Below are 12,363 nucleotides of genomic sequence, written 5' to 3' on the forward strand. Positions count from 1 at the left end.
GTTCCGCAGGGAGAGACACACTGCCGACGTGGAGAAGGGTGATGGAAAAGACGGAAAGGAGGGAAAAGAAGGCGAGTCCTCGCATAGCAGAAAGGTTTCCATCGCGGATGACAACACCGTGGTGAAGGGGGGGCGAGCTGGAAAATGGGGACGACTTTTAGGTAACAAAATTAAAATTTCATCTCTTCTTTATTTTTATCCAAATCGTTCGATGAACAAAACGAGCCTCAACCACCCTTTTTGTAGGAAGCTCCAGCTTGGACTCTGGGAGCGAGACAGTAACTGGCGTGGATACGTTCAAACGTTCTTTAAGCGCGAGAGACGCCCGTCCCAGCTCAAGTGCCGGTAGCAACAAAGTGTTTCCAAAGTTTGGCAAGTTGAGCGGCACCATCGAGGAGGCAGGAGATGGGGAAAGCGCGAAAGAGAGCCAACAACTGCAGCAACAGCAACAGAATGTCGCGGACTCGAAACAACTTCAGCTTCGTCGGCTGGAAAGCTACGACGATGGATTGATCACCACCCAACCGAGCCACGATCGCGAAATACTGGCCGCTGTTCTCGAGGTGAAGGTGGATCTAAAGCTGGAGGTACAGCGAGTGAACCAGAGGCTGGCAAAAATCGAGGATATGCTCCAAGCGTTGATGAACAGGTTGCCCGCGGCCAGTCCGCAGCAGCAAAAGAGCACGAACAATTTTTCGACGGGTGGTAACGGTGGTTCCTCGCAGAATCAGTCGGGCAGCCAGCCACAGGGAGGTTCGAGCTGCCAACAAGGCTCCCAAGCTACCCAAACGTCGGGGGGGAGCGTGGAGCAGAAGGTTTCTACGTCCACCTCGACGAGCGGAGGTGAAGTTTACAGGGAGCAGGGGACAACCACTGAGAGAATGTCGTCCAAGTCCCAGGAGCACCATCATCATCATCATCATCATCATCAATCGCAGTCGGACAGGCTGAAGGACAGTGATTACAAGACTTCCTCGAGGGAAGTGAGCAAAGAGTTATTGGAAAGACTGGCTCAGGCGACTACTTCCAGAGGGGAGGACGGTACACCTCTTGGACCTTTGATATTGAGGAAACGGAGAAGCAAGTCGAGAAACAAGGGAGCTGCACCGTTGGCACCGTTAGCTAGTCAACCGATCAGCCCTTCGGAAGCGACAGAGACGACGCAGATGCTCGAGTGCACCGACGATAGGGAACAGAGCGCCGCAACGACGGACAGAAGCGAAAGGTCCGATAGAAAAAGGCCTCCGCCCAGGCCCAGAGAGTACTTGTGAAAGTTCTTAAGGCTCCGGGCGGTCGTCTCGAGACTGATCTTCTTCTAGCGAGAATCGCAGGAAGGAATTGCCGTTTTATGGAATATTTTCGTTTTAAAGATTAGAATTATACGGAATTGTAATAAATACGAATTTGACAGGGTTTTGTATGGTTCGATAAGATTGTCAGATTTGAGCAACGATGGAGAAATAAGTAAAGAATGTGTATTTTCAAGGTTATGTCGTGCGTTTATCGAGAAAAGGGAATGCGAGTTATTGGAGGTAAACGCAAGTATCGAGGATTTGTGATTGTTGAAAATAATAAGAGAAGTTTGGACAAGTGATTGACGACAAGGAGAATGAGTATTTTAGCGAACTCTTTTTAACAAAATGAGACGAGTGTACCGGTAAAGGCATAATTTATCTGTAAAATTTCACCGTGTACATTTTAAAAACATGCTGCATTATCGCTACTCGCTTCGCGTCTGGTCTTTAACGAGCATTCGTCGGTACACGCGAAAAATGAGCCTGACTCTGAAAAGGAAAAAAGTGAAAGTTTGATTGAAATAGAAAAGAGAAAAAATAAGAAAAAAAAGGGAGAAAAGAAGAAGGAAAACGTAGGGAAAAAGGCGTTCGTGCCGATGAAACGGTCCTGCTACTATAACAGAACTTGGCATATTTTTGCATGGCCAAAAACAAGCGATTAAAAAATAAAAAAAGTATCAAAGAAAAAAGAAAAACATAAAAAAGTATATCGAATTATATACTGCTTGCGACGGCTTCTTCGAGACATCGAAACGTTATAAACGAGAGGATGAAAAACTAACATTCAAAATACTCACGTTGTAACATGTAACGTTAACACACACTGTAATCGTAGGTTTACACGCATCTTTAGGGGATCTCAGCTAGATTCGTGATTGAGCGCGATAGATTTTAAGTAACATTAACAACCAACAACAACAACAACAACAACAACAAAAGAAAACAAGAAGTAAAATTTAAAAAAAAACAAACGAAAGGAAAAAAGTGTGTGAAGATAAATAATAAAGGAAAAATAATTTGGAAAGGGAACAACAGATGTCGTCAGAGAAGCGACGGAGAAAGTGAAAATGAGGTTAGGTGAAAACTAAAAATTAATTCTCGATCAGTTTTCGATTCGTTCTATTGAAAAAAATAATTTTTTGACAAACGTTCCAATTCTCTAACGAACAACGATTTCAGCGAAATTCTATAATTGCCCGAAACGTTTAGAATTTGTCGGTTAAGCAGTAAATGTAAAAAAATTTTGAAAAATCGATCGAGGATATTGGAAAGGGAATCGCAAGGCAATTATCGCGTTTTAATTTTTCAATTTTTAAATAATCGAACTCCGTCGCTCGATGAAAATACGTTTTTTTATCATTGCTTCGCTATCGCTACATCATGTTCTTCCTTTTTTCATAATTTTTTTTATCTTTATTTTTTTTTGTTTTTTTTTTTGCCTATTTCTTATAACTTCGCAAAAAAGGAATTGGCGAGCGCGTAAACGTTGATCGATGGTTTTTTTCAATAGTTCAGTCTTATTGTAAACTATGTGTGCTTGTGTGTATTTATGAACGCGTGTGTGTGTATGTATATGCGTGTGCATACGTGACCAAAATCGGTTATGAGTATGTAAATTTTTTGAGAAAATTCGTTGCAGTGAACCTTGGGAGAACTATTACGACTTTTATTGATTATTGATTTTATACTGGCTGTGCTTGCTTAAGTTTTAAATTAAATTATTTTTATTTTTAGACTGTTCATTGCCTTTTTTTTTATATTATTAATATAAAATATAAATATAAATAATAAATATAATAATATAAAAGATAATATAAGAGATATAAAATTGATCTATTTTATTTTTCCTTTTTTTTTTTGTATAGATTTATTTAAAAACTGATATCAAAAGTGCTCCTATGGTCCACACTCTCGTATCACATTTTGTAAGTTTCCCGTCAGAAAGTATTCTCATTGCTCTTTTGAGAAGATCTCGTTTGTAAAACGATTCGTGGACCATCATCCTCTTAAACGTCTTGAAGAAAATATTATCGTGTTATTCAAAGATAAAGCTGTGTAATGGGGAAGAATTCAAAGTATAATCGAAAAAAAAAAAAAAGAAGAAGAAGAAAAGGAAAAAGTTCTCGTAGGTGCCTAGAAGCTACCGGAAAAAAGTCATCCTTATTTTTTTAAGCCTATTGAACGTTATTGTTCCTCCTCGTTGCCTCAGCTTTATCGATCGACGCGTTAAAACGAAAAGAAGAAGAAATAAATAAACGAGATAAAATCCAAAACAAAGACGTTTCATTTGATAATGGTTCTCGAAATAATTCCGAGACGCGACGATGATATAAACAATTATAAATTGTTGAAAGTCAATTCGGCCACGCCTCGAATGGCTGCATTCTTGTGCGACAAATACACGACAATTAAATATTAAAAAAAAAAAAAGAAAAAAAAAAGTAAAAATTCTGCTCGCATTTTGACCGAATTCGAAGTATGCAGCTTTTTGTGACGGTGAAGACGTGAAACCATTATGAAAACTTAAAAAGATTCCGTACAGTTTGTTACATTGCAGAACATGACCTAATCCCGCGTTCACATGGCATTCACGAAAGCCAAACAGCAATATTAGGTGTATATATATATATATATCTTGTAACTACGCGACGTGTATATATATTCGTACATACATATATATATATATATATAAAATATATACATAGAAGCAAGGATGAAAAGTGACGCGTGATTCGTGTCAACGCGTTTGCAACGAGAAAAAAGAGAGAAAAAAAAAAAAAAAATAAAAATAGAAAAAGAATTAGCATGCTATTTATGTCTCTTTTCGGTTTAATTCTTTCTCGGTTTTCGGCGCAGCGTTCGGCGCATCTCGAACAAAATTTCCACTCGAGCGAACAATAATATTCACGTCCACGTACACGCATACACAAACGGACAAACAGATCGACAAAAAACAGTTTATATCCGTGGTCATGGCAAAACCTGATATGTCACTTTTTTCATATTGAAATTGAGATATATGCTTTTTCACGTATCATTATTTTGCAAAAAAATATGATCTCTTTGTGGTTTAAAAAAAATAGAACAAGAAGGACAGATTGTATTTTTTTTTAAACGTAACAACTTTTTATAATCATGTTGCAAAAATTAAAAAATAAAATATAATAGATATCAAATTTTACAGTTTGATCACAGATATAAAATACATATATATATATATATATATATGTTATATTTCTGTTGCTGTCGCTTCGAGAAAGAACTATGAATAAAATACACAATTTATGAAGGACAATCAAAGATGGAAAGTACTGATCTCATGAATAGAAAAAAATCGCGATTAATCGAATAAGCCTCTGAATAAAATATATATATATATTTCGTTAGCTTAAGCCGACATATCTAGACGAACTGATGCGAGAAGAGCTTTTAATATTATTAATATTGTTTATCCAAGCCGCGATTCCCCTCATGTACATTAAACATGAAACGGAATCTCGACGATCCAAAGCAAACACGGCTGATCTAGGCAAAACGCGTTTACCTTTCTTTACTTCTATCGATTCGTAACAGAAAAAAAAAAAAAATTATAAATTTTGCAAATTAAACCGAATCAAAAAAATCGCTTTTTTTAATCGTTATTGAAATAAATAAATAAATAATATCCACACTTCACGCGATGCACTTTAAATTTGAGGGATTAATAGAAGGGCAATATGGATTAAACGGAATTACGGATCGTCGAGACCGAGTATATCCGCGACGATTCGAAGTGAAAATAAATGAAGAAAAAAAAAAAAACGAAGGGAACATGGGCAAACGCGCTGACAGGGATATCTATGCGTGTAAATATTATACATATTAAATAGAGCTGACTAAAAAAAAAAAAAAATGAAAGAGAGTATGTAAGAGTATGTCTGTGTATTTGTGTATGCGTGAAAAATGAAAAGACGAAAAGAGAGCGTACAAGAAAGATGCAGAAATAGTTCTAATTTCACGATGCTATCGAGAAGAAAGCAAAAGATATATGAAAAAAAAAAAAAAATTATCGAACAGTTACGAGAGGATATTGTTAATTAGATTTTAGCGGCGGTGACGATATAGCTGGCTCTATCGTAGTTTCTATACACTTTAAAACGAATGTGAAAGTTTAACATGCTGTTGAAACGTTTGCGACAGGTGACGCGCGTCGATCGAAGATTATCGTCGGGAACGATGCGTTTTGCTTCTTTTCAACGTTGTTTGTCCGGTCGATCGACCCGCGATTCCGAGCCATACTCGTTATATTTGTTGTATTCGCGGCCATTGATCTCGGAAAAAAAAATCTTATTTTTTTGTTTTCCTAAAAAAAAGAAAAAAAGGAAAAAAAATTAATCAGAAATTCAAATTTTAATATCGAATATTGGAATCGTGGAAAGATTTGCTTGCTCTTGTTCACTAACCGGAAGCTTGTTTTTCTCGCGCACGTGTCCTCGTCCCCCTCGTGGAACGACTCCATTGGTGATTATATAAGTCGATCGTTAAAGATTCGATAAACCGTTGCATCGAAAATATCGAAGACTGACGACATTCAACCTCCTCGAAAAACCATATCGGTTTCATTACATTCCTCGATTTACATTCCATTTTCCAAACGGTGTTCCGTAAGATCCGAGAAACATTCCAGGAGAGCATTTGCAACAAATCAAGTTTTGAAACGATGAAACTCGAACGAAATTGATTACGTCACGAAACATCGAGATGGACGAATCGACTTATTGGTCCGCTATATTGGAGTCGCGTGGATCGATCCGCGTCTCTAACAATCGCGACAGCGCTTTTCTCCAACACGTTTGTTTCCAATGCATGCACGAGCGTCTTGATCGATTTATCGATACAGAATCGAAAAGAATCGAAAATGGCGGAGATAGAGAAATGCGATTGATGTCGTGTCAAAACGCCGACAAAGCGGGTCATTGTCGGATGTGATGCTGCGAGAACGGACAACGCGATAAAAGAAGATATGATAAACATGTGATATTACGATTTTTTATATATCAGCTACTTTGCAATAACGGATTATCGCCGTGCTCGAGTAGAGAGCGTCGCGACACGGGTCGTTGTCGTCGTCGTCGTCGTCGTCGTCGTCGACTTTTATTCGTCAACGACGCGTTTACGCACTCGTAACGTTACCGCGTCTTTATTTCTTTGTGAAACTTTCGCTCCTTCGTTTCGTGAAAAAAACGTAAAGTAGATTTTTCCGATTTCGAAAGAAACGAAACAAGCGGAAGCCATTTTTGCTCTGAAATCAATCTCTTAATCTTTTTTTCTAAAATTAAAATTAAAAAAAAAACGATGCAAGCGAGAATACATCTTTTTTGTTGAAAAAGAAAGTTAAAAAAAGAAAAGGAAAGAAAAATTACGACGACGACTATGATCGTAGCGACGATCGAAGAAGCCGTGATCGAAATTTTTGTGAAAATGATTAAGAGAGTCTATATAATAGCTATCCGGCGAAAAACAAAGAAATAAAGAAATATATATATATATATTATGATTATTAATATAATCATTATTATGATTATTAGAACAAAAGAAAGATGAGGGGGGTAAAAACATTTTTGCTATAACACTTCGTCCATTTTTCTATATGGGCAATTCGTTGCACTGTAATCAAGTCCTCGGCCTTGTAAATTCTGTCCTTGTTATTTCCGGAAATTACTCTTTGATGATCGAACGCCACAAAGAATCGATCAAATTTGTTCTTACATTTTGAAAAAAATTTTATTTGCAAATTGATGAATTTCTATATTTTATCTTAATTTTAAATAATACAATAACGAACATAACCTTTCTTGACCATTATGGAATAAAACTTTCTTTCTTTTATATCGAATTTGTTTACCGTTGTCTTGTATTAATATTAAAATATCAATGATTAATTTATTAAATTTATAATCATTAAAAAAAAATTATATAAAAATACGATATGATACGATCGATCTTCGTGGTGATAGAGAATCGATGGCAGTCGAGCTGTTTGCCAACTCTCGTGAAAATCCGATCGTGCGATCTCGACGCGAGCCAGAAACGAAATGCGACAAACGAATGGTCCTACACGAACGCTCCTCGCCGCGTTCACGTTCTTGTTGTTGTTTTCAATTCGAGCGATCGTCGACGCTCGAACACACGACGAGATATTTCCTTGAATTTCGATCGACAAAACCTCGAGAAGACATCGAATGAAAATTAAAAACTATACATTCGAAAAAAATGGCTTATGATTGTAATGATTCTTCGATTCGATCGTATCTCGCTGGAATAATCTCGAAATCTTCTATTGACGAATCCAATAAATTGTGTAAATATCGATTTTCTTGAATCAATAATTGATTCTAATCAAGATTATTTAAAGGATACTTTCTATCGATCTTTGAAACATTTTCTAAACTATAACATTATCTGTGGTTCTTCCCTATAAAATATGTAAATAACATAAAATTCATATATAGATTCTCATATATATATATATAGTAGATAATGATAACTTTTAAAGAAAAAAAACGATAAATTTTATGATTAAATGATATTCGAACGATGTCAGTGAATAATGATCGAATCGAAGTGTCAACGTTGAGGTTATATTTAAATGTCTAAGGATTTTTTCGTTTCGCGAACGAATAGAATTAAGTATTAACCATAAAGACTAATCGAAACTTCGAATCTCCCACGATCTTACGTTCACTAGTCTTCCCAATTTTATTTTGCGAAGCATGGAACGTTCGAATGGATTGTAAAACAGCGATAGATCAAGGAGTCGAGGTTCACGAATCGGCGTCAACGACCGCTCAAAAAAAAAACCACCGAAACAAAAAATAAAAAAAAAAAAAAGAAAACAGAAAAAAAACATAAAATAAAAGATGAAAAATTGTATCGTCGAGAGATCAAATTGTAGCATCGAACGAAGCCTGGCTAGAATACTCAAAAGAAAGCTGCTTTCGAACTTATAATAAAAAAAAGATTAAAACTTGAACAAGTTTTTTTTATTAATCAATTATAATTTTTTCCTTTGATTTTTCCTTTTATTATCTCTTTTTATATTATTACAAATATTATGATATATATTGTATATAATGAAGAAAAAAAGAGAAAAATAAAATAAAATATAAGTATATAAAATAAAAAATTTTTAAAAATCTTGAAAATCAGTCTAAATCGAATTAAAATATTTAAAATCGATATAAAAGTAAATATAAAGATAAATAAGAAAATAAAAAGAATATAATATTTATATCATAAGATTAATTTAATGCATTAAAGTTTTATAAGGTTCAAACTTTAAAACGATTCTCTCAAATGCATTTATATCGGCTTTTCCATGACATGTATATAGAAACCAGCATTTTTTATTTCTTCTAAATTTTTAAAATCCCCGTATATAGTATGCTTGGCTCTATAATGAAATGCTTCATCCAATATCTCCGTGAATACGCTAAGTTTATGAGGATAATAAGACAATCTGAATTCACTGATTTGATTTTGCTGTTCATCTTCGTCTTCTCCTTCATTCATCGTAATGATATAATCTAAAGTCACAATTGCAGGTTTTCCAGAAACGAATAATACCGACGCCTTAATATCTATCATATGTTGACTCTGAAATAAAAAATAATATTATTTTTTTTAATAAGAAAATTAAAATTTTTTAACATTTCAACGAATTCTTTTCGAAAAATATACTCACGTTATAATATATACACTTGGAAGGTATATTGCCAGTCTCGATAATGAAATCATAATTTCTATGATCGATTAATAGTAAACCACCAGGTTTCACACAGCGTTCAAAATTTAGCAACGCTTGCCTGTTTTATCATTCAATAAAAATATTAAATTCAATTCTTTTTTAATTAATAACAAAAATAATAAAAGTATTGTCTTCACCTCTGCTCTCGTTGATCGCCAAACGTATCAGGCATGTGAGCAAAACTGTTTCCCAAACAGATTACCGCGTCAAATCCATCTTTTAACAAATAACGAATATCTTTTGGTAGAGTCAACCAATTTGCTTCTTCGATTACTATAAAATATAAGAAAATAAAAAAAAATCGATGAAAAAAAAATGTTATCACTTCTCAACTATTGAATAATGAAATAATAAAAAAAAGTTAGGTTAGAAAGAATTTGATATATCCTCGCTGAAAAAATTAAAAGAAAATAGAATAAAATACATTACATTAGAATCTAACTAACTATGATTTTGATTGTGATAATTATTATTTTCTACAAAAAAAAATTTTTAGAAAAATTAACGTTTCAATTCCTTTTCTTAATAAGCTTCAATTTTAATGAACTTTAATGAATTTTCATTTATGATTTCACAATGATGCATTTATATCTTTTTTATATATATATTTTTTTCAATAACGATGAAATATTCAGTTATATATATAGATCATAATTTATCTATTAAAATATATTGCAATAATTAATCATAAAAATTTTTATCTTCTTGTTAATCGTCGATCGAAAATAATTACGATTTGATTTGCTTAGTTTTAATCATTATCGCAATACTTATTTTTAATAAAATTGATAATTTATCACAAATAAATAAAACAAATATGATACTAAAACTCATAATAAAATCAACATCAATGTTATATGTTATAATATTTACCCCAGTTATCAAAGGCTTGCTCTTTTCGACGTTCCCATCTTGCTTTCAGGGCATATTTCAACATTTTATCCGAAGCGTCAACACTGACCACCTCGAAACCTTCTTCAAGAAGCATCACGGAGTCTACTCCAGTCCCGCATGCCACATCTAAAATTCTTTTGCATCCTTTATTTTTCAATAGACCAACTAAGAAATCTCTGTAATTTTGAGTTCTCTGTTTTTTATCGCCAATGAACACTTCCCACACTTTAGCAGCTCTTCCATCTGCATACTGATCTCGAACGCCCTCGGCTGCCGTACCGAGCGATCTCGTACGAAATATCGAATCCATTATCCTGTTAGTTTCTGTAATGAAAGTGAAACATTATTTTTACGTTTGTAAAATGTAACAAATTTTTTTTTCAAATTTCGTTTTTGCGAAAAGCAAAAAATGGTGAAATTTATTTAAATTATTTTCGATTTAATATTTATGTTGATTGTAACCTACTAAACTATTAATTATTTATTAATTTCTAAAAAATTAATTGATACAAAGTTTTATTACATTACGATGACTTGACAATATATGATATGATAAGCAATTAAGTTTTTAATTAAAAAAAAATATATATTTTTTTTATAAAATAGATATGACAAAAACAAGCTAATTAATGTATATCTTCTTATTTAGAATTAATATATATATAGATAATATAATATAGAATTAATATATAGTATCTTATTATTTACGATATATCATCCATACCAATTACGACAATATGACAAATTATCGGAAAACTATTGCGTCATATAACTGTAACGCAATTTAAATTTAATATAAAATAATATGAAGATATTATATTAGATATATTATATTTTTTAATATAGATCCATTATTTATCATAATTAAAATATTTATATTTTATAATCTTCTTTTTTAATTTTATCCATTCAAAATATTTACAGAATTTTGATCAATTAATTTTTTATTAAATTTTATACAAAAATAAACCATTTTCTACTATTTTCATCATATTTTTGATTAATAATTATATCTATTAAATATTTCGTTAATTACTTTCTTTACCTTCTACTTTATGATGTAATAAAAAAAATCCACGATATACATATACTTAAATATTTAAAAAATGAAATATAAAGAAATAATTCTATTTTTGATAGATATAAAATATTACCTTTTGAATGTTCTAAATTGTAATCTGTTGTTTCTTGATGATGAAAGTAAAAAATAAAAAAATTATAATTGTCGAAAGAATTTTAAGTATAAAAAAATTATTTAATAATTTCGATTCATGTGAAACTATTGAAAAAAATTTATAATTGATAATGTGATCGTACACTGTAACAGAATGACACTGAGAAATGAATATGAATCCATACAATATATAAGATTTTCAAGTTCCATGAACTTGGTATGATGTAATTTCTTTCTCAGCTAGAAATCCTGCTTAAAATTATTGATAAAGATTCATAAACAGCAAGATGCGATAAAAAATTCTATACAATAGGAAAAAATAAATTTTTTATTGATGTTTTCAGTTATCGATAAATAAAAAAAATATTCTTCAAACTATCATAGATACGATGAGGTATAAGATGATTAGATAAAATATATTCTATTAAAATTTTTAATTAATATATTAAAGAAAAAAAAACAATAAAGTTAAAATCAAATCGAAATTTTTTTAACATATAAATTTTGCAAAATAAATATAATCAAAAATAGTTAATAAAGCAAAATCATAAAAATATAAATTCGAAAATTAACACTATCGATGCCGTAAATGAAACTTAAATATAGATATTACTTTAAAGCAAATAATAGGAGAAGGATAGAGATAGAATAAAAATATTGGATAAAATATCAGCGCCATCTTCAGAATGCCACAAATGAAACACAAAAAGAAAATAATGGAAGAACAGAGATAATGTAAAAATTGACTGTTAACGCCATCACTCGAATACTAGAGACATTTCTTCAAAGGCAAGATAAAGTAAAAATTAGAAATTAGTACCATCTCTTAAATGATTTAGGAAAAATATTCAAGAGATAGCGCTATTAATCAATTCTTACTCTATATTTATCCTTTTCTTATTTTTTTTGTTTAAATTTAAGTTGAATTTATGGTTCTAAAGATGGTAGATTCCCGAATTTTTGTTCTATTTTTGTCTTTCTCCTATTACTATTATTATTACTATTGTTTTTCTTGTTTATACTGATAACTTGTTTTAGCTATAATTACAAACCAAGTACGGCATGTTAATTGAAGACACTTTCATTGTTTCTTCAAAATGACAATATTATCTTAATATTTAATATAAAAAATATAGATATTATATTCTCGGGTTTATTATTTTACTTTAATTTCTAAGATAATGATTTCGCAACCTAATATGTACATGATTCGC

At 32.0% G+C, this 12,363-nt stretch overlaps 2 protein-coding genes across 15 annotated transcripts in view; one reads left to right on the forward strand and one right to left on the reverse strand.

Annotated features, from left to right (window-relative positions):
* The window catches only part of LOC107995776 (potassium voltage-gated channel protein eag), a 71,805-nt gene extending 63,498 nt beyond the window's left edge, over positions 1-8,307 (forward strand). For all 14 annotated transcript variants that reach the window (XM_062082341.1, XM_017053438.3, XM_062082344.1 and 11 more), the window contains 2 exons: positions 1-161; positions 247-8,307. In XM_062082341.1, the coding sequence (XP_061938325.1) occupies positions 1-161; positions 247-1,271 (1,186 nt within the window). In that variant the 3' untranslated portion in view covers positions 1,272-8,307. The remainder of the gene's footprint in view (positions 162-246) is intronic.
* A 254-nt stretch (positions 8,308-8,561) lies between these two features.
* Positions 8,562-11,485, reverse strand: LOC107995953 (glycine N-methyltransferase). The gene is made up of 5 exons (XM_017053740.3): positions 11,130-11,485; positions 9,955-10,299; positions 9,219-9,354; positions 9,019-9,139; positions 8,562-8,930 (listed from the first exon to the last, which is right to left on the reverse strand). Exons 2-5 carry the CDS (start codon positions 10,283-10,285, stop codon positions 8,637-8,639), a joined length of 882 nt encoding a protein of 293 aa, XP_016909229.1. The 5' UTR covers positions 10,286-10,299; positions 11,130-11,485; the 3' UTR covers positions 8,562-8,636.
* Between the last annotated feature and the right edge of the window lie 878 nt (positions 11,486-12,363).

The sequence above is a fragment of the Apis cerana genome, linkage group LG11 (genome assembly GCF_029169275.1).
Source record: "Apis cerana isolate GH-2021 linkage group LG11, AcerK_1.0, whole genome shotgun sequence".
In the NCBI taxonomy this organism is placed as follows: domain Eukaryota; kingdom Metazoa; phylum Arthropoda; class Insecta; order Hymenoptera; family Apidae; genus Apis; species Apis cerana.